The sequence below is a fragment of the Gossypium arboreum genome, chromosome 13 (assembly GCF_025698485.1).
Source record: "Gossypium arboreum isolate Shixiya-1 chromosome 13, ASM2569848v2, whole genome shotgun sequence".
Classification (NCBI taxonomy): Eukaryota; Viridiplantae; Streptophyta; class Magnoliopsida; order Malvales; family Malvaceae; genus Gossypium; species Gossypium arboreum.
In genome coordinates, this window is record NC_069082.1 from 2,902,369 (window position 1) to 2,923,072 (window position 20,704).

At 29.6% G+C, this 20,704-nt stretch overlaps 4 protein-coding genes and 3 non-coding genes across 9 annotated transcripts; 1 reads left to right on the forward strand and 6 right to left on the reverse strand.

Moving 5' to 3' along the window:
• The first annotated feature begins 1,324 nt into the window (after positions 1-1,324).
• On the forward strand, positions 1,325-4,523 carry LOC108463984 (heat stress transcription factor A-8). 2 transcript variants are annotated; one of them, XM_017764027.2, is made up of 3 exons: positions 1,325-1,699; positions 3,207-4,194; positions 4,292-4,523. In XM_017764027.2, exons 1-2 carry the CDS (start codon positions 1,481-1,483, stop codon positions 4,188-4,190), a joined length of 1,203 nt encoding a protein of 400 aa, XP_017619516.1. In that variant the 5' UTR covers positions 1,325-1,480; the 3' UTR covers positions 4,191-4,194; positions 4,292-4,523. The 2 variants fall into 2 exon arrangements, with proteins under 2 accessions (XP_017619516.1, XP_017619515.1); XM_017764026.2 differs by having other exon boundaries at positions 1,326-1,699; positions 3,207-4,523.
• A 329-nt stretch (positions 4,524-4,852) lies between these two features.
• On the reverse strand, positions 4,853-6,805 carry LOC108463985 (vacuolar iron transporter 1). Its single transcript, XM_017764028.2, has 4 exons — positions 6,436-6,805; positions 6,221-6,306; positions 6,001-6,115; positions 4,853-5,297 (listed from the first exon to the last, which is right to left on the reverse strand). The coding sequence occupies exons 1-4, from the start codon at positions 6,678-6,680 to the stop codon at positions 5,000-5,002; spliced, it is 744 nt and encodes a 247-aa protein (XP_017619517.1). The 5' UTR covers positions 6,681-6,805; the 3' UTR covers positions 4,853-4,999.
• A 2,998-nt stretch (positions 6,806-9,803) lies between these two features.
• On the reverse strand, positions 9,804-11,940 carry LOC108463988 (uncharacterized). Its single transcript, XM_017764030.2, has 6 exons — positions 11,788-11,940; positions 10,749-10,805; positions 10,606-10,624; positions 10,421-10,498; positions 10,234-10,338; positions 9,804-10,111 (listed from the first exon to the last, which is right to left on the reverse strand). The coding sequence occupies exons 2-6, from the start codon at positions 10,751-10,753 to the stop codon at positions 9,995-9,997; spliced, it is 324 nt and encodes a 107-aa protein (XP_017619519.1). The 5' UTR covers positions 10,754-10,805; positions 11,788-11,940; the 3' UTR covers positions 9,804-9,994.
• On the reverse strand, positions 11,243-11,327 carry LOC128287260 (small nucleolar RNA Z159/U59). The gene has a single exon (XR_008277955.1). It is a non-coding gene; the product is annotated as a small nucleolar RNA Z159/U59 (small nucleolar RNA).
• On the reverse strand, positions 11,449-11,535 carry LOC128287258 (small nucleolar RNA Z159/U59). The gene has a single exon (XR_008277953.1). It is a non-coding gene; the product is annotated as a small nucleolar RNA Z159/U59 (small nucleolar RNA).
• On the reverse strand, positions 11,600-11,693 carry LOC128287259 (small nucleolar RNA Z159/U59). Its single transcript, XR_008277954.1, has one exon. It is a non-coding gene; the product is annotated as a small nucleolar RNA Z159/U59 (small nucleolar RNA).
• A 2,388-nt stretch (positions 11,941-14,328) lies between the features above and the next one.
• LOC108463987 (protein RGF1 INDUCIBLE TRANSCRIPTION FACTOR 1-like) lies at positions 14,329-17,247 on the reverse strand. Of its 2 annotated transcripts, XM_053023987.1 has the most exons (5): positions 17,051-17,241; positions 16,246-16,506; positions 15,753-15,911; positions 15,393-15,670; positions 14,329-14,635 (listed from the first exon to the last, which is right to left on the reverse strand). In XM_053023987.1, exons 1-4 carry the CDS (start codon positions 17,051-17,053, stop codon positions 15,428-15,430), a joined length of 666 nt encoding a protein of 221 aa, XP_052879947.1. In that variant the 5' UTR covers positions 17,054-17,241; the 3' UTR covers positions 14,329-14,635; positions 15,393-15,427. The 2 variants fall into 2 exon arrangements, with proteins under 2 accessions (XP_052879947.1, XP_017619518.1); XM_017764029.2 differs by lacking the exon at positions 14,329-14,635 and having other exon boundaries at positions 15,087-15,670; positions 17,051-17,247.
• Between the last annotated feature and the right edge of the window lie 3,457 nt (positions 17,248-20,704).

The following is a 20,704-nucleotide window of genomic DNA, read 5'->3' on the forward strand; positions in this document are numbered from 1 at the left end:
GACATGAGACAAACTTATAATGTTTTCACCTTTGATGTGTATTTTAGCCTGAAATCTCAATGGCCTTAACCTTAGGTTTCTTGTCTTCCTCCTTGGGGACCATTTTCCATGCTAGCCTTAACTTGATCCATCTTAGCATTCTCGGGCAACCTGAACGTCCTCAACAACTTCCCACTGCTCCTCTCAACGTGGTGCCACTTGTCCTTCTTCTTTTAGTGCTCCTTGCTTCTCTCCCCACTTATCTAAACAACCCTCCCTTCTTCAGCCCTTGAAGGATTGCTTTGAACACGTGAGCTTTGGGTGTTTCCTTCTAATCAACCCTCGCGTTGGCAATGACCGAAGCTTCGCATGCTGAAGATGATGATGCCACAGTGTTTGCCAATGCAGAGTTGAAGAACACATCTAAAGGATCCCATACAGAAAATGGATCGAATATATTGGTTCTTGGGCCACCCAGAAGGCTAGGAATTAAAGAATTCAATCCCAAAAAATAAGAAAGTGAAAGAGGTCCAGGACTCGATTGATAAAGACGAAAGCAAAATTAGAGGTTAAAATTAGTAGTTGACTTACCAAAAATGAAATTAATAGTTTGCTGATCATCACTATAGTTTACTCAAAATTTCATTAACTTAGCATTAAATCTTTTAACTCTATTATCAAAATTTATCAAATAATAATCCTTTCCAATAATATAATATAATTAATTTATTAAATTATAATTATAAATATTAATTATAAATTTATAACACAATAAATATTAAATTGCAAGTTAAAAATAAAAGCGTTCATGGTTCAAGCATAAGTATAATATTAATATACTTTATGTTTCCTCAATTCGGATCGACCCATAATATCATTTAAAATTTTTTCCAAGTCTATTTTAGACTGTCTATTTTTTTTAATTTTTTAAAATATATTTATATTATTTTAATTTAATATATTTTTATTTATTGAAATTTTTATATAGTGATCTTTAATATTATTTTAATATTTATATTAGAGTAGTATTATATATTTAGTATAAATTTTTTATGTGTTATAAATTATATAATATATAAAAAAATAACATAATATAAAATACTATAAACTTAAAAATGGTCTGGGCTTGGGTCTTGAATATTTAAGCTCAAACTTGACCCATATTTTAAATGGGCCAAATTTTTTTATCTAAATTCATTTTTCAAGTAAAACAATTTATTTTTTTAATTTTTTAAGGACAGATTAAATTTCGAATTTTATCAAAGTAGAGGACTAATAGCAAATTTTGACCACCAAAGCGCAGTAGCTAACAATTTCCAAACTTCACGCGGTTGAGCGGCCAGAAGCGAAGCAAGGAAAATCCATAAAATTTCCCCATTTTTACTACAATTTCCAGTTTACCCTTCTCAGGCCTTTACCAAAGAGTCGTACTATAAAAACAAAATTGCTCACACTATTCTAAATATCAAATTTCTTTACTTTTTTTAATTAAAATTCAATTATGGTGAAACCGAGTGAAAATGGGTCTCAGTCAATAGCACCCTTTCTAAAAAAATGTTATGAAATGGTGGATGATGAGTCTACTGATGCGATAATTTCATGGAGTCAAAATAACGATAGTTTTATAATTTGGGATATGACTGAATTTTCAGTTCATTTGCTCCCTAAGTTCTTCAAGCACAGCAATTTTTCCTCTTTCATCAGGCAACTCAATATTTATGTGAGTCTCCCCCTGCTTCTTCTTTTTAATGGTTATCTTACTTTCTCAAAAAAACATGTCGAATTAGGGGCGTGGGGTGTGTTGGTGTTTGAGTTTGGATTTTGGACTTTTAAATTGCGTTTTGAGTGTTTTCTTTTTATGTCTGTTGTGTTCTTGTTTTCTTGTTGAAGCAAGTCTTTGCTATTCTTATGATGGAATTTTCTTTTGATGCTTTGTGTTTTCTTTTTTTGTTGCTTAGGTTTGTTGTTAAATTGCTTTTTTTATTAGTTGTGTGTTTGGTTTAATTCTTGTGAGAGCTTGGTTGTGGTGTTCAAGTTGCAGTTACTGGGAATTTAAGTTTCTGAGTGTAAATTCATAGAGGATTGTTGCTTGTTTTCAATTTCTAATATATAGGAATAAACTAGAAAGGAATATTTGATAGCACTAGCGGTATTTCTGGGCAATTTTTATGACTCAATTTTGCTTCAATGGTGAGGTAATTATTAGTTTGAATTTTGCCAAACTAGAAAAGGCTAAAATGGTACTGACTTAGTTTCTTTATTTTTAAGTTTTGCTAGACAAGTCATTTGATTTTGATGGGATATGGTTCAGGTTCAGTTCAATTGAAATTGCAGTGTAAAATTTCTTTATGGTAGCAAGAAAATTAGGGTTAGTAAAGAAAGAAGTATGGGAAATGGAAAATTATTTGCTGTAGAATGTTGAAAGAAAATGATAATTAAGCATATTCCACAATATGCATTTCTCCATTTTGATGCTTACAATATTTTCTAATTTAAAAATAAAGAGAAGAAAATAACTAATTATTTTGTATTATTAGGCCAATATTAGTAGGCTCAAATTCATTAGAGACAGTCTACTGATTGACAGTGGCTAAATTTTGGAGCCCTTCCAGTCCTGTCAAAAAAGTATGTGGGGGTGAAAGTCTTGGTCGAGTTAGGAGACTGTAATACCATTTATGGTTGCCCTCCATGTTACTCGGCATATTGGAATATTCCTGACATAGATATGTTCAAGTTTTACAATGTCCAGATATGCATCAGATACAGGCTCTGATTAACATAGGTTACCTTTTTTACTAAATTTGTTAGAATTGGCAAAATCTAAATGTTGTCTAATATCCTTTAAGTTAAATTTTGGAAAAATTGTTGAAATTAATTGGACTGCTGTTTTTTTATCAGTCATTCACTCTCTCTTTTCCTACTTATTTCGGCACTTATTTGTTTTAGCACAATGAAATGATTAATTCACTGGACTGTCTCATACAATTTTAATGATTTATTGCTTCTTGCTTATATTGGAGGTGTATAAGGTATTTCTGCATGTTTGTTCTACCTTTTCCATTTTGATTTTGTACTTCATTGCCGGGTGGAAGAGCGGCAGAATCAAATGCTTATCTTTGGCTTTTTTTTTAATGCTAGTATTTAGAAGGTACTCATAATGCTTGGATTTTTTTGTTTGAACTTTTTAATTCATTGAAAACATTAGTGACCCTTAAAGTTTTTTCCAGGGTTTTAGAAAAATTGATACAGACCGTTGGGAATTTGCAAATGATGGATTCGTCAGAGGTCAAAAGGACTTGCTTAAGAATATTGCTAGACGGAAACACTCCCCAGGATCTGAGCAGCGTAAACCATTGCAGCAGCAGCCACTACAGCAGCTGGAGAACACTGTTGGATCATGCGAAAACAATGAAAACACTGCACTGTGGAAGGAAGTTGAGAATTTGAAGACTGATAAAAATGCTCTGATGCAGGAATTGGTTAAACTTACGCAGTTCCAGGAAACTGCAGACAATAAGGTTCTTCTCTTGAAGGAACGTCTTCAAGGAATGGAGAAAAGTCAGCAGCAGTTGTTATCCTTCTTAATAATGGCTATGCAGAGCCCCGGCTTTTTGGTCCAACTGATTCAACCAAAAGAAAATAATTGGCGCATGGCTGAACCAAGCAATATGCTAGAACAAGTTACAGAAGATGGTGAACCAATTGCTTCTGATAATATGATAGTAAGGTATCAGCCTCCGATGGATGGAACATCAAAGCCAGTACTTGCACCAGTGGTAGATTGCGAAAATCCTCATGAATCTGATAACTCTTCAGATGGAACAAAAGATTTTTGGATGAATATTGATTTCGTGAAAGTGCTTATGGATGAAAGTCATACACCTTTCATTCCCCCAGATATACACGATGATGGTGCGTGGGAAAAACTTCTTTTAGGCAACACATTTCTAGAGAATAATGACAGTGGAAATCAAGATAAAGAAAGCCCCTTGAACTCTGGTATGGAAATGGAGGTAACAGATTCCGAAACCCATTCAGAAAAGTCGTGTAGTTTTGAACAGTTACTACAAAATATGGGGAAATCCCAGAACCTAGAGATTGAACCACTTGTAAATGGATCACCATTAGAGAAATCTCCAGACTTGGAACTTCTAACAGACCAAATGGGCCATTTGACTTCCGAGAGTACTAAACCGCACCGAACTCCTTAGAAAGGTACTCTTGGAAACCTTTTAGCAGAATGCCTATCCTATATCCAATTTATATACATTTATATTCTTCTTTTCATTACACTATATCTAAATACATGCAGCACGATCTTCACAAAAGGACTGCCTAGCAATATATAGAACAACCAGTGAGTAATGGAGGATGATATATGGTAGTTTACCTTTGTTTATGCCAAGTAGTTGTAGCTATCAAAATGAAGTTATCATTTTAAACTTGTTGGTCCATTTCTAAGTTATTTATAAACATAGGTTAGATATAGTCCTTAAACAATCTCTACTATTCATCATAATACCAATTATGTATTTGCCTGAGAATATCTGTCTATAGAGTCCCTAATTGTTATTCGGTAAGTGATAGTTATTGTGGCCGAGATGTGTGAGCCTGAATCAATACGGGACCATTATACATTCCTCCCTTTATTTTACTTTTTGTTTTTGTCCTTTTGCTTATTCACTTATATGGGGATAGGAGATTCCTTTTTGGTATTCAAAAGGTATATCTTCTAAAAATAAAGAAAATAATATTGACACGTGCTCCAGAAACATAATAATAAATACATTGAATCTTTTGCAAATTAGTTTGTTATATAGTTTAGATAAATATATAATATCTTACACATGTATGAATGCGGATTGGCAGACACTTGTTCATGTCGAAATGGTGATTTACTCATTCGTACAGGTAAAAGGAGAGAATTACATGAAGATTTGAGATTTTAATCTAAATACCAACATGAAAAATATTAAAGGAAACCCATATTTTCAGTTCTTAAAAACAAAGCATAAAACTTCTAGGGATGGATAACCTTAGCTATGCCAAAAGCAGCAGCAGATGCAATGGCACCAATGAGAGCAGTTTGGAATGCGCTTTTTACCGGTTTGTTGCCGGTGAAGTAACCTTTGGCGTAGCCGAAGATGAGGAGTGCAGCAATGGTGATGACCACTGATGCAGCCACCGCATCCTGGGCTCTTGGAATGAACATGTAAGGAAGGAGTGGCACCAATCCACCCAATATGTAAGAAACGGCAATGTTGAATGCGCTTTGTAATGCTCTTCGTGGATCTGGCTTCTCTAGCCCCAGCTCAAACCTGCATATGTTTACAGCAGTGTTTTACCAAATATGTTGGATTTTATGAAAACAATGGGTTCCATCAATATCCAGCAAAATGTTCTAAAAGAATAAATCTATACATGATTCCACTCCCATTGAAGGAGAAGGGAATGAATGTGTGTTGAAAATATATGGAAATCTTTGTTTGTAACCAAAAAGAAGAGTTTTTTTTCAGAAGAAAAAATTAAAAAAAAAAAAAAGCCCCCCCAAGTAGCATGCCAGAACCTGTTCCAGTCTGAACCGGGCCACATGGGGGCACTTTCTGAAAAAAGAGAAAAGTGCATTGATCCGAATATTTCAAAAAGCAAATTTGGCAATTTTGCTCTACTTTTGGAGAGTGAGAATTGGGCCACACATTCACTCAATTCGTCAAACACTATTCACTATTCCCATAGATACAAACACTTAATTTCATCAGCCCGAGGCGGTGTGGTGTCAAAGAGTCAAAATCCCAACTCAACTGTGTAGTCCTTTTTATGTCTTTTGAGTTTTGAGTTTTCATTAGCCTATGGCCAGGAATTGCTTAAATCATGGATTCCACTCGTGAAGCAAAACATTGGTTCAATCCTTAAACTGGAATCAAAGGTTTTCTCTATTTACAACATCGAATTCTTATCATTACCAATTTAAGCTATGAAAGTATGGTAATAATTACAGGCATATGTGATAAGCAAACTTACTTCATCATGAAATCAAGCCAAGCTTGAGGCCTTTTTCTTAGGGCATTCACCACAGGTGCATATTCATGTGGCTCTACCCCATACTCTGCTAGTATTTCAGCCACCTCAGCAGCCTCTGCATTTTCAGCCACGACACAATTTGCGACACTCAAATGAATCTCAATCCTTCAGAAACTTAATCAAATGACTTAATTTTTTTATTAAAAAATTTAATTATTACCAACATCAGGCACACTGATAATTTCTTCTTCCTCTCTTTTCAATTCCCTCGCGTAATGATCGGCTTCACTTTTAGCCGCAAGATACCTGCAGAAAAGGAAAAAACTACGTAAAATCCTAATAATAACTTTCACTCTTTTTCTTGCAGTTTCTTAGTAACCAAACAGCACCCATTTTCGAACTTATCAAAACAATGAGAGGTATATATAGAGTTACCCGCCAAGTCCCATAGAGATGGCTCCAGCGGCAACCTCAGCGATACCAGCGGTAATAACAATGGAAGACGAGGCATTGGCGCCAGACAATCCGGCGGCAAGAGCAAAGGGCACAGTTAAACCATCGGAGACGCCGATGATGATGTCGCGGACGATCTCTCTGGCGGTGAAGTGTTTTTCCTTGTGGTGATTGAGAAGGGTTTGCTTCTCGGGTTCAATGGTAGCTCTGCTGTTTTGAGCAGCCATGCTTTTTGGTAAGTACTCGAAATGATGAAATGGAATATGAGCGGTGTGTGTGGGCGTGTCTTATGTACAAGGATTTGTACCAAAATGGGAACAACGTTTGTGCTTCTTTGGCAAGTGTTCACATATTCCAAAATTGTCTACTTTTTTACTAAATATTATTGTCCATTCTTGGAATTTGTGGTTATAAGTACAGGTTTTATTTTATTTTAATAATCTCTTTATAAATTTTAATTATATATATATATATATATTTAAGATAATGTCTAAAATTATTTATAGTCTTTCTTCAATCTATAAATACGAAGATAACACGTTTCAACGCAATCGAATTCATGTCTTCTTACATTGGCAATAATTTTTATACCAATCGAACTAAGACTCAATTGACATTTTAAGGTTTTATTTTATTTGGAAGAGTTTGGGTGGAAAGGAAAAAACGCCCTACTCCAAAAAGAAATGCATAAAAATACAAGCCCAACTCTGATTATACGTAAATTTGAGTCATAGCTTAGTTAACATCATTATTATTATAACAATCTAATTACATTTTAACTCTAATATCTTCTAATTAGTTAGTTTAGGAGTTTCATTTTAGTCACTCAAGTATTAAATTTCAAATTACGGTTAACTATACACGCCACATTATGTTTCCACTTTCTTTTTTGTCACTCAACTTTTAGTTTATTTTCATTTTGGTCACCCAAAATACATTTTCTTAAGTATTGATTTTGGTAAAATAATAAAGGATTAAAGTGAAAAAGTGATAGAAACTAAAATAATAACAAAAATTGTCAAATTGTACTTATGTATCTTATTGTCAAAAGTATAAATTTGTGTTTTAAAATACAAATTTTAAATATTAAGATTCAAAATTATAGCAACAAATCGGTTGACATTATCGATAAATAATTTTTTTCAACAATTTATTTAATTTGTTTTTATGTTTTTGGAATTATTTTCAATAATTATCAATAAAAATTATTGTTTTTAAAGTTGTCTCTGAAACTCAAATTTCTTTTAACTATATATATGATGCTGAATATGTCGTGCTAAGCTAAAAGTAGGGAAAAATCATTGCAATTAATTAAATTGATTAATTTTATCTTCCATGCCAAATAATTGTCATAATTTTTTACTACTTATTTATCTAAACGAAGAGCAAGCAATTAATAAATTAATTGGGATGATATTTTCTTTTACTTTTAGCTTAGCATGGAAAAATAGAGATTATATAATCCAAAGAAATTTAAGTTTCAGAGACAATTATTAAATACTGAGTTATTTGAATTGATTTCGTTGATTTTAAAATTTAAATGGAGATTAAATTAATTAATTTTAATATTATAGTAACAAATCGGTTGACATTATCAATGGATTAAAACATTTCAACAATTTATTCAATTTATTTTGATGTTTTAAATTTTAAATTTGCAATATTAAAAATTAAAATTTTCGCAATGGGATAAACAAAGTACAAATAAAAAATTTGTGTGTATTATTTTAGTTTCTATTACATTTTCGCTTTAATTCTTGATTTTTTACCCTAATCAATACCTTAAAAATATATACTTTGGGTGACTCATATAAATATGTAAACATGATGTAGCATATATAGTTAACCGTTATTAGAGATTTAACATTTAGATGATTAAAAAGAAAACACCCTAAAAATTAAATAACTAAATTGTAAGGATTTTATTTTGAGTGACTAAAATGAAAGTGTCCTAAAAATTAGATGATCAACTAGAACCCTAAAAAAACCTCCGATATTACAGGGTTAATTCTATCAGATGTCCCCCTTGACTATCCTAATGTAGTATTGGTGCCAACTTATTCAGTCTCTTTTTGCAAGGTAATTGACTGCCTGCAATTTGCAATGACAAAGCTTGGCAAAGAGGCTTTTACGAGCCTTTTAATGGTGCTTTGGTTTTGGTAGCTCTTCAATGTTCGAAATGTGGAGATTCCCCAATGGAAGGTGATGGTACCACAAAGTTTTTTATTTAATTGCCAATTGAGTGTTTGTTTTATTAACATTGGCATTGTTGCTAGTACAGGAATATATGGATTTCAGTGCATTGAAACATATTATCTTCTAATTTAAGAGGAGAGGAGGGGCTATAAGTAGTTTTAGGCATTGTATCAAAAAAACAGATATAATAAAAATTTATTGAGTCATATTTTTTGAAAAAATTTTATTGTTCTACTTATATATGCTTTTATTGACACAATACTTAAAACTACACATAGTTCTTCCTCAACATATAAATAGAAAGATAATGCACTTCAATATACTGAAACTCACGTCTTCCTACATTGACAATAATGCTTATGCTAATTGAGCTAAGACTCAATCAATCAATTAAAGTCATATTTGCATACAAATTTATATGGATATGCACATAAAATGGAAGTTTATTTTGCATATATATAATATATTTATTATTTGAACACAAAGTTATTTAATATATTTATTATTTGAACACAAAGTTATTTGCACTTGAAAAATCTTGAAAATCTTGAAAATAAGGTGAGAAAATAGGATAAGCAAATTTTAATTTGATTCAAAAACTTTGAATAAAATAATTTAATTTGAGAACATAAACGTTTAATTCAAATTTTGAGTTAAATAATTTAAGTTAATCGAGCTATTCACATCAGCTAGAATAAAAAAATCAAAATTTTCAATTTCACTCAAATATGAATTACACAATTCGAGTTATCCCAAAATCCGAATAAAAAAAAGGACAAAACTACATCGTTTTAACCTATCAAGTTAAAAAGACAAAATTATTATATTGCTTATATAGTTAAATAATCTTGTACTTCATTTACTAGTTAAATAATTGATCCATGTAAACATAACATTGAATATGAATAATAAAATCCTTCAACCCGAATCGATTTGATAAAAAAATTCAAATCAAACTTAATTGCTAAAATAAAATTAATCAACTTGACTAATTCAAAATCAAATACTCATATCCCTACGAGAACAAGAGATACTTTAGCCTGTTACAACTAAGAAATATAATTAATTTTCCAACTTAGAAAAATTGAAAGCTTATTTCATAAGAAGAGTAAATCGAAATATTTATTTTAATATATAAAACATTTTATAGATAATTATCAAAATAAGTCGGCATAGAGTTTCTATAAAAGTAAATATAATCAGTAAATTTACAAACCAAACTACTACTCAATATAGATACAGTACTTTGAGCAAATCCAATGCAGTGCCGTTGGTGGTTTAAATAGCATTTCCCTAGTTGAATACATAAACACTACAAAAGTTTCATAACATAAGAGCACCAAATTTACTTGGGATTTCTTAGAACAATTATAACAGAATCTCCCCTAAGGAACATCTTACTGATGAATCTGTCCTTGTTAACTGGTAGTGCCTTCTTCTTGCCTTTCCCGGTCTTCGGTACCTATACCGTAATGGAGAATCGATTTAACCTCTGTAATTGATTGTAATAAGATGAAGGCAAACAAGCCTCAGTATTTGATTGTAATAAGATGAAGGCAAACAAGAGGAGGAAAGAAAAACAACCTCAGTCCACATTTCCCTGACATTTTCCAGAACCATGTTGCAGTGGCGATCGAATGCTCTCACTCGGCCGAGAAGCTTTTTGTTGTTGCGACAGTTGATAAGAACCTGTTTCCATAACGCTAATTTCAGCTCTAGATAAAGCACATTTACAAGTATTGCTAGGGGGTACGGAAGATAGGCTTATTACCTGAGTGTTATTTTTAACACTCATCATCAAAACGGACAGCGGTCCAGTGTTAAATTCCTCTTCCTCATTCTTTGGTGTCTGCAGGTAGATAAGCAAACAAGAGATGAATATCAGCAAAGATTCATACAAGAAATGCATTCTTTTTGTTTGAATGGAGGGGGAAAACTCCAGTTATGACAACTTACATCTTCTTCCATTGGCCGACTGCAAAAAGAGAAGCAAACAAAGGAGAGGGTTAGTATACAATCTACAAAATGCAGCAAGCAACTTTTTAATGCTACTAAATGAACACGGCAAAGGAAAGAAAAAAGGATAGATGAATTAGTACCTCATTCTCAAATACAGAAGTCTTTAGTGATATCTGTCAGTAAACCTAACACAAAACCTGCAAAAAGTATGTAAATTCCATTAACAAAATCAAGAAACTCTTACTACACTTGAAAATGGAAAATTTTTCTATGCTTATGTAACCACATGAATGATAGATTTGTCAAAATATTTGTAGAAAAAGAAAATGCTTAACTACACAAGAAGTACAAAAATTGCCCAATTGGAAATTACAATATTATGGCTTCACTGTAAATTGCCCAATGAACACAAACAGAGTATTTCTCAAAATCTATGCAAAATCTATTCACATGAATACTCAGACTTGGGTGTGAGTATTTGGACAGAGTATGTTAAAAGATCATATCTCCAAACCCATGTCCGGATAGGAGTTAAGACATTGGTGTCCAACACAGGTATTTCAAGAAAATCAGAATTAGGGCAACATAAGAGAAAAAGGTATCAAAATACAATCTATATAGAAAAATCTTCTGAAACTCTTCAGCTCAGGTCTCCATAAAATTTCAGCATTTATTAGCTCAGGAGAACGAAAGTTTTTATATTAAACATCATTAGAGTAACAGAAGACCTTCAAATGCCTAATACCGTAAAGGTCAGTTGTAAACTATAGTAATGACCAAAAATGCAAAACAAATTCTTTTCCTAAATCTAATTGAACAAATTGTAGCTAATTCATATCAACCTCTTCAGTTCAGGTCTCCAGAAATTTTCCGCATGGATTTTCTCGGAAGAACGAAAGTTTCTTATTTTCAATCATCCTCAGAGGCAAAAATGATACAAAAATGGCAAACACAAATATGACAGTAAATAGCAAAAAACAAAAACTACAATGTCTCTTCAGCTCAGGTCTCCATATAGAAATTCCGCACAGATTTTTTCTCTCAGAAGAACGAAAGTTTTTCAAATTTAAATAATCATTAGAGACATTTTTTCCTATCGATAGAAAACTGAAAACCTAAACAGCAAAAATGAAATCCATGAGAAAGTAAGGTTAAGTAAAGAGAAGAGCGGAGATTTACCTGATTGGCACCTTGACCGATGAGATCTGATTTCAAACGAAGCACAGTGGAGAGCCGTTTTATAGAGACTCCTCCGACGACCAAAAGAAAAACCCAAATGCTCGCTTCAAATTAGGGTTTTGTTGTTGGGCCTGAAACTTCTATTTAGTTACTATTAGGGTTTGAAGATTTGGGCTATATAGTTTGTTTAGTTTATGGGCTTAAGCCTCTCAGGTAATCAATTTCCTTTAATATTAATACCTAATAGGATTTTTTTAAAATTATTTTAATTATCTCTTAAACTTTATTTAAAATTTAAAAATAAAATATTTCAAAATAAATTATTTCATTTTATTTATTAATTTCATTATAAGTTCTAATAATATCTATTTTTTTTATCCAATACCTAAAATTACCCATTACCCCTCATCAATCTATAAATAGAATAATAATGTGTTTCAACGCTACCAAACTTACATCTTTTATATTAACAATAATACTCATACTAATCAAATTAAGACTCGATCAGCTAGATAAAATTATTATTTATTGCGATAAATAACTAAAGTGTTAATTATTAATAATAAATAAGATATAATCCAAAAATTGGAGATGGGGACAGTCTCAAATCACAATGATGGAGCAGACACCTTTGAAATGAGAAGATAATGTAACACAAAATAAACAATGATTACACAGAATTGTGGGGATTCATTCGCCCACCACCTTTTCATTTATCATGTTTTCCATTAAAATGAAAATTAACTCAACTATTATTATTATTATTATTATTATTATTATTATTATTATTATTATTTATTATTATTTTCATATTTATCTACTCCTTTAATTTGGTGGAAAAACTGTTTTATATATATATATATATATATATATATATATATTCTCACCATTTTTTCTGCTTTTCTGTGTCTTTAAAATAAAAGGTTAGCCTAATTTATCTATAACACGGAACACTCGATTAATGTTAAAATTAAATTGTATATTTTTATTACTATAAAAATATAATTTTATTATTATAATAGCATATATTTTATAAATTTAAAGAATTAAATCAATTTTATTATATTTTTTAGAGCTAAAGTTCTATTTAATTATTATTAATTTAAAATTTTATAAATTATAAAATGCCTAAAAGGAAATTCTTATTGTAAAGGGGCTGAATCCTGCTAACCCCCCTAGCTCTACCCTTACACTAGAGGTGTTCATGTGTCCGTTCGAGTCAGTGAAGCATGGTTTTAACATACTTTATGCTTGTCCGACTTAAAATATTGGCCTAAAACTTTGCCTAAACCCGCCATTATTTGTAAAAGACTAATTCAAGCCCATTTTAAATCCTCATATTATTTTTTAAAATATTTATATTATATTATTTTAATATTTAATAACTTTATATATTTTTATTTATTGAATTTTTTATATAGTCATCTTAACATTATTTTAATGTTAATATTAGAATAATAAAATATTATAAACTTAAAAACGGATTAGGCTATACTAGAGCCTTGAATGTTCAAGTCCTAGACCGATCCTGTATTTTTAAATGAGCCTAAATTTTTTTATCGAAACCTATTTTTCGAACTTAATATTTTTACTTAAACTCTCCTAGATTTAAAAAATAAAAATAAAAATTTGGACGTAAAAGCTTAAGAGCAGTCTAACTACAAAGTGATGAAAAAAGAAAAGTAGAAAAGCCAAATATTTAGAATGGCAAAAGATGCATGCACGCCTAATAAAGACAACCCCAAATTGTATTTAATACATTTTGTAATGCCATAAACTATAGCATTAGCAACCCATTACTTGAGAGCCTCCCATGTTATTTTTGCAATATTCCATCTGTATAATCATTAATATATTTATATATTATGATTTAATTATATTTTTAATTAAAAGTTTAGATTTCATAATTCATGTATTTGCATTGTTTTATGTCATGTTATGTTCTCCATTATATTTTAATTATTTTTCTTCTAATGGTATCATGTGTCTAGAGTGTTAAAAATTCTCAAAAATAATATAATTAATTTTAATTTTAATAAAATAACATAATTTGATTTATTAGTGCATATTTTATAAATATATAAACTTTCAAGGACTAAAATTTTATATATTTCTTTTGGATAAGGGTAATTGTAGTATTTAAAAACCTCAATGATTCATTCACCTTTATAGGTTTTGAAAGGAGGATTTCTTACAAGATTGGATGCTAGCCCTATTTCCTACAAACCTATAGGGTTCAATCTCTAAACCACAATATATATTGTGTTATACCACAAACCAATAATAAATAAAAAGTTAACTTTTCAATCAAGTTAAATTAAAAATTTTATCTTTCCTTATAAAAAAGATAATTTTTCGATCAAGTCATTAATTTGAACATCATATGTGTCTTGAAATATAAACTTTAGTTTTTCGATCAAGTTATTAATTTGAACATTATATGTGTCTTGAAATATAAGCTTTAGCACCCCATAATTTACTTTCATCTTGCAAGAATCTAAGAGTGTACCCAAACCTATCTCTAATCCGATCCATCTTTCATTGCGGCTGATATATACATATATATATAACAAAACTGGGGAAATGCCCGTATCTTCTTAGGAGAAATATCAAAATACTTAATGTTAGTAATAGAAATAGTGACAGACAATTCCCTGCAAAAAACAATGTGGAAAAAGTATAGACCATGCCATGTGCAACATGCTTGCTGCTGCTGCTGCTGCTGTGCTCTCCCTCTATTTTTCACTTTATTTTCTTTCTTTTACCTCGTTCCTTGCTTGGTTCGTAGGATTCTCCCTTCCTCTCCATCCCCCACCCTTTTTTTCTGCTCTTTTTGTCTGCCACCTTCCTATCTACCCCCAAAATTTAAAAAAAAAAACAAATTTTAAACAAGACATTGTTCCCATAATGTAAGAAGACTGAGGGTCCCAATTTTAAGATATACAAAGCTTAACATACATTACACCAATATAACACCCCATTTACCTAAAACCGACGAAGATTGTAACAATGAACCAAATCTTTTTAAGGGAAAACCATCACTCAATGCCAACTCTATTACAAACATTCCCATCATATACTATTAGGCCCCCAATGTATTCAAGTTGTAGCTTGAAAAAGAAAAAAGAAATATAAATGCTACAACTCAAACTTACCTTTATGGTATGTTTTACTAACAGTGCATAGAATTATATTAACCCTTGAAATAAATTTTATTATTATATTTAGGAAAATAGTGATTAAGGGTGTAATAAGGAATAACATACTATTGAAACCATGAAAAAAGAATGCCACCGAAAGAAGAACAAAATCATATAATAGATCCAATGAAACCTGTCAAAGGAGGGGTAGATACAATAGGTCTTTGAAAACATTGTTATATGCAGCCCATCAACTTCAATTCAATACCATTTTCACATGCTGTACAATCTCAACAAGAACCAAAACAAAAAGATATCAGTCTTTAATGGTATTGTGGGACTGCCTTTCTCAACCAACCCAACTAAGTTCCAAAATGAGGGTCTAATCTTGAAGACCAACTTCAATTCATTGCCAAAAAAAAAAATGTATGATTTGATCCAACTGTTAAAAGCTATTTTAAGTACCCTTTGTTGAGTATCTACCAAAAACTCTTGAGTTATTAGCTGACAGGAGCTCTATGAGGAATGCCTTTCCTTTTCTTCACTCTTTTCCTAGGCTTTAATAGACTTTTGGTCACCCATGTCTTTGTCTCCTCAGAAACATCAGTTGATGAAAGAGATGATTGCTTTTCTTCTGTACTTATTTCGGGTGAATTTTTATTGTATTTCCATGAAACATGAGGGAATTCTCGTATCGGCAATTTGATTTTTTCAGTTCGGTTTCCAGGCTGCACAGCTGAGACCTGAAACATTTGTTTATGATTCAGGTAAAAGGAAATAATGAGGGAATTCAAGTGGTGAAAAAATGGGGTTGAATTTAAATACCTTGCATGCGATAGAGCAAAATCTATTAGGAGGGTCTTGAAGGTATCTTCCACAAGCTTCGCAGGCAGCACCAGTTTTCGATTTTGTTGATGGTTTGGCATCTTTAGCTTGAGGCCGAGGGTTCAAATGCACAGCTTTTTCACCATTGATTTTGTATGTCTGGCAAACGATTAAAAATCATTACAGTAGTGTCAGTAGTGTCATTAAACTATGTATCATATCAAATTGCTGGAAAAGTTTATCAAAAGAGAAAAAAAAAAGTGGCAATCAAAGCAATCATTTGGATGATTCTTGAAACATAATGATATGATTCAACAAGTAGTTTAATCAAAAACACATTATATATGGATCCTAATTAGTGATTTACCCCAAAAAAACAATCTTTTTGACCACATCTATGATACTACCAAAGCAATAAGGTCAATTGAATTCATTACAATTAGTATGAAAGTTTCATAATTAAAAGGCCGATAAGAGCATTGGAAAAAAATACCTGAATTCTGGAACAATCAATATGTTTCTGCATATCTTGAAGGCGAACAACATCTTGATACACATATTTGCAGATCTGAAGTGAAAGATGTTGGCTATGAACCTTACAATGCCGGCAAAATTCGAGATTACAATCGATGCAGAACACATTTTTCTCGTTTTTCCTAAGGTCTCGATGATCAGAGCAAGGGCCAAAGAACTCAGTTTGAAGAAGGGGAATAAGCCAATCTGTTTTATCCTTTAAGTAAAATTCACAACCCACCTGCAATAACCAAATTCTAATTCAGTGGAATAATATTAAAAAAAGCTTGTAAAAGTCATGAACTTTCAAAGCTTCTAGATTTACAATTGATTCCAAGATTATAGATTTGATAAAAAGTACTCTAAGCAATGGATGAATTCAATAGCAAGATTCAACATTTAACTGTGAATATACCAGAATGAGTATAATTCATAAAAAATTACAACAAAACATTGACAGAATTCTAATACAAACTATTAAAAGATGCTGAATTCATGAAAGGTTAAACGTTTTAACAAAATTAAATAAACCAAAGAAGCCAATACAGGGTTGTTGTTTTTCTTTTTGTTTTAATGAGTAGAACAAAGCTGCACAAAAAATAATAATATTTCCTTGTGTTCATATAATTTTTTTCCTGGGAAACAAACAGACCATTATAGCCAGATAACAACAAACACTAAAAAGAAAAACACGTACCCTTTATTCAACACGTGAGATTATGTTTAACAGAAAAAAAAAATTGAAAGAGACAACCAACAGTTAGTGAAAGAAACCAAATTCTCACCATTTTCCTTTGCTTTGAATCCGATATATATGCTCTGATCAGTACTCCAATGAATAACACTTTGCAAATTAGAATTTGGCAAGAAAGTTGAGAGAAAGTAATTCAAAAAAAAAAAAAAGGAAAAAAAAAAGGAGAAGAAGAAGAAGAAGAAGAACAGAGAGTAAGAAGAGAAGCCTACAGAATGTGGAAAGAGTGATATAAAGGAATGTGCAGTAAAAAGATATTTAAAAAAATAAAAATAAAAATGGAAAATCGAGAGAAAAAAAAAATTGTATATTTGCTAAAGAAAATGAAGTGACCTACCCTAGGCGGGAAAGGTTAATAAAATCATTCTGATTAGTGAGTTAAAACTTGATCGGACGGCTGTTAATTTATTACATTTATTTTGTTTTAAACAAGTAATTTTGCTGGAAATTTTGGATTATTTTCTCGAAATTATTATAAAAATAAATTTATGTTTTTTAATGAAATAATTTATTAAAAGATATTAATATTTAACTAAAATGTGTGTGTTTTCTTTTTAAATAACTAATTATTATTATAAGTAAAAAGATAAATTATATTGGTAAAAGCACCTTATCAGGGGTGAAATTTTCAAAAGCTATTTATTAATTAATTAATTTTACTTGATTTTTGAAAATTAAAACCCAATAATATTAAATTATTATCATTATCATTTATTTTCCAAATTTTGGGAAATAATTAAATTTCATGATTTCACAAAAAAGTCAAACTCTAATGGATTAACTCTTAATTTTTATTTTCAAATAATAATTAAAAAAAAGAGATAAAAGGGTTTTCCAGAGATTAAATTCGAAATTAATGTGAATTAAAGATTTTATATATAGTCTTTTGTCATTCCTCTAATTGATTCTTGCAATAATTTTTAAAATTAGTTATATTATTTATAATTATATTATATTAAATGTAGCATAATTTTATTTTTTCATTTCAGATTAATTAAAATTCTCGTCTCGATCTTAATTTGATAGGACATCGACTCATCAAATAAAATCTGATGCGGAGAATTTATTTTTTTTAAGTGTAACATAAAATAATTGAACGAAACATGAGAAAGATTCATACAATAATTTCTCTTCTTCTACGAAGAAAAAAAGTCAAATCAATTAAGACAATATGCTTAAAAGAAAACCTAAATCAAGGTGTAATGAAATGACAACATAGTCCCTTGAAAGAATGAAGATAGGTTGGAAACATGAAGAAATTTGACATTTAGTAGGGACATTATAAGAAATTGAAAAAAGAAAGAAAAGGCTGTCCAATTCTCAAAAGGAATTTTTTCTAAATTTGCTCAGAAATTCTGAAAATGCAAATCTAAGAATGAATGATATCTTACCAAAACCCTAGGCCATTTTTTAAAATTTTATTATTAATTAATTAAATTCAGTATTTTTATGATGCAAAAGAGATTCTAATTTTGAGGATAAAATATATTTAAATTTAAATTTAAACTAATAAATTTTATGTATATAGTAAATTAATTTAAAATCACAAATTTTTTCCAATATTTAATAAGAGAAAATTCAAAATGTTACTTAAAGAACTTTATTTTGTTTTATTGAGAAAAAGAAAATCAAAGTTGAGTTGAAACAAATATATTCCAAACCCCAAAAAGGTAGTGAATTTGTCAAGTTATAATGGACTAATTTGATTGTCATTTTTGACTTATCATATTTATCACTATTGAGATTAAGACTTAAAAAGTGGATGTATTTCACCAATGGGTGGAGTTGCAAAATTACTTATTGGTATATTGTTATCAATGCAAAAGAACGTGAGTTTGAGTGTGTTTAAGCCTATTATCCTCCTATTTAAGGGATTATGGGTAGTTCTAAGTAGCGTATCAAAAAAAAAACAGAACGATATAGAAATCTACTCTTAAGTTTAAATTATAAATTATATATTTTAGTCAATTTTTTTGATAAATCATAGCTTAACTTATACTCATATTTATCACATAATTCTATTGAGTAATTATTATTGAGTATATACTAAATAATTGAACTAGACATAATTTCATTAATTAATATAAAAAAAAACCAAGTTAAATTTCACTTTCTACCAAAATAAATCACCTAAAAATTGAATCCAAGCATGAACCCTTATTTTGAAATTCAAAAAAAAATCCAATCTACCTATAATTTAAAATTTAAAATGTGTTGATTAAATCTTTAAAGTATTGATATCATATCAATCAAGTCCTTCTTTATTCAACATTAATTTGAGAGTTAAATATCGTTTAAATCGATGCGGAGCATATTTAAAACACGTATATAAAATTTTAAACATGTGTTTACCTACTATATGAAAAGTTTAAATTTGCCTAATAAAAGAAAATAAATCAAAATTTAGGAAACTTTTTTCTTTGACATTACAAATACAAATTGTTCATGTAATAGATGTATACATGTGTAAAATTTGATCCACGTGTTCTAAATATTCTCTGCATTAAATTAGAGCTGAGATTTATCGTTTAAGTTGACATTCAAGCTAACAAAAGGACATGGTTAATATGTATATATATATTACATTGATACTAATATTTTTAAAACTCAATTAAAATATTTTAAAATTTAGAGATTAATGTAAAGTATAATCATAGTTTGGGGACCAATTTAAAAGAAAAAAACTTCAATTTAAGGTGTTAAGTCATGACTTGAATAATAAACAAATATTAATATTTAAAAATATTTTCGAAATTTTTTAAAACATATTAACTTATTTATTATTAAAATAATTAAAAATTATAACTATAATATAAATATCTATATTCATATTAGAATTATAATTTTATTTTTACATTAATTTCGTAATATATATTACGAAATTAATGTGAAAATTTGAATGAAATAGAAAAAAGCACATGAATAGAAACTTCTTCAGTTACCTCCAAAATCTGGCTTTATAAAAGATGCTTTAAGACGTTTACGTTTTTTTTTTTTCTTCCCTTTGTTTTTAGGTTTAGGTTAGCATTGTTGTTGCTGTACTAAAAATTTAGTTTAGAAAAAAAGTATTTTGAATATTCCTGTTATGAAAATTTGAGATTTTTAATTTTTAGTATTTAGCATAAATGTATTAAAATATTTATTTTGAATATAATATTAGAAAGTAGAAATAAATTAATAAAATTATTTTTAATTTAATCTAAATATATAAAAAAACATATTATATTAAAATCATATACAAATCTAACCCTAAAATTCATTAAATTACATATTTTGTGTGGTCTAATTATGAAGTTCCTAAAATTGAAAAGTTATTCTTATTTTAATTTGTCGGAGTTTAGTTTTCGTATTTTATGAAATTGAAAAGTTAATAATTGTCCACAAAATAAGTCGTCAATAATTTATATGCAAAAATTAATAAAAATTAACAGTTCAATAATCTAAAGTAACATCACAGTGTTCGTAAAATATGAAAATTAAATTCTAAAAATTGAATTAAGAGATTAACTTCTAAATTTTTGGTAAATAAAGAGATAAAATGTGGAATTAAATCTATTTTATTGATATAAAATACTAAATTCGATTTAAAATCATAACTTCCAAAAATAAAAGCAACCAAGTTTTTGGTTTGGTCTAAAAGAAACTTTCAAAAGAGATTTGGATGCCCAAATCACTTTTTTTTTTTTGT

Bases quoted from the DNA above. Each gene is read 5' to 3' on its own strand.
- LOC108463988 (XM_017764030.2), bottom strand. The intron at 10,339-10,420 runs GTAATAAGCCTA...TTATGGAAACAG, and splicing joins GTGTTAAAAATAACACTCAG to GTTCTTATCAACTGTCGCAA. The intron at 10,112-10,233 runs GTTGTTTTTCTT...ATTACGGTATAG, and splicing joins TCAGGGAAATGTGGACTGAG to GTACCGAAGACCGGGAAAGG.
- LOC108463984 (XM_017764027.2), top strand. From the start codon at position 1,481: ATGGTGAAACCGAGTGAAAATGGGTCTCAGTCAATAGCACCCTTTCTA. The intron at 1,700-3,206 runs GTGAGTCTCCCC...AGTTTTTTCCAG, and splicing joins TCAGGCAACTCAATATTTAT to GGTTTTAGAAAAATTGATAC.
- LOC108463985 (XM_017764028.2), bottom strand. From the start codon at position 6,680: ATGGCTGCTCAAAACAGCAGAGCTACCATTGAACCCGAGAAGCAAACC. The intron at 6,307-6,435 runs GTAACTCTATAT...CCTTTTCTGCAG, and splicing joins ATCTCTATGGGACTTGGCGG to GTATCTTGCGGCTAAAAGTG. The intron at 5,298-6,000 runs GTAAGTTTGCTT...AAACATATGCAG, and splicing joins TGGCTTGATTTCATGATGAA to GTTTGAGCTGGGGCTAGAGA.
- LOC108463987 (XM_053023987.1), bottom strand. The intron at 15,912-16,245 runs GTATTTTTTTCC...ATCGTTTGCCAG, and splicing joins TTGATTGTTCCAGAATTCAG to ACATACAAAATCAATGGTGA. The intron at 15,671-15,752 runs GTATTTAAATTC...CAAATGTTTCAG, and splicing joins TTTGCTCTATCGCATGCAAG to GTCTCAGCTGTGCAGCCTGG.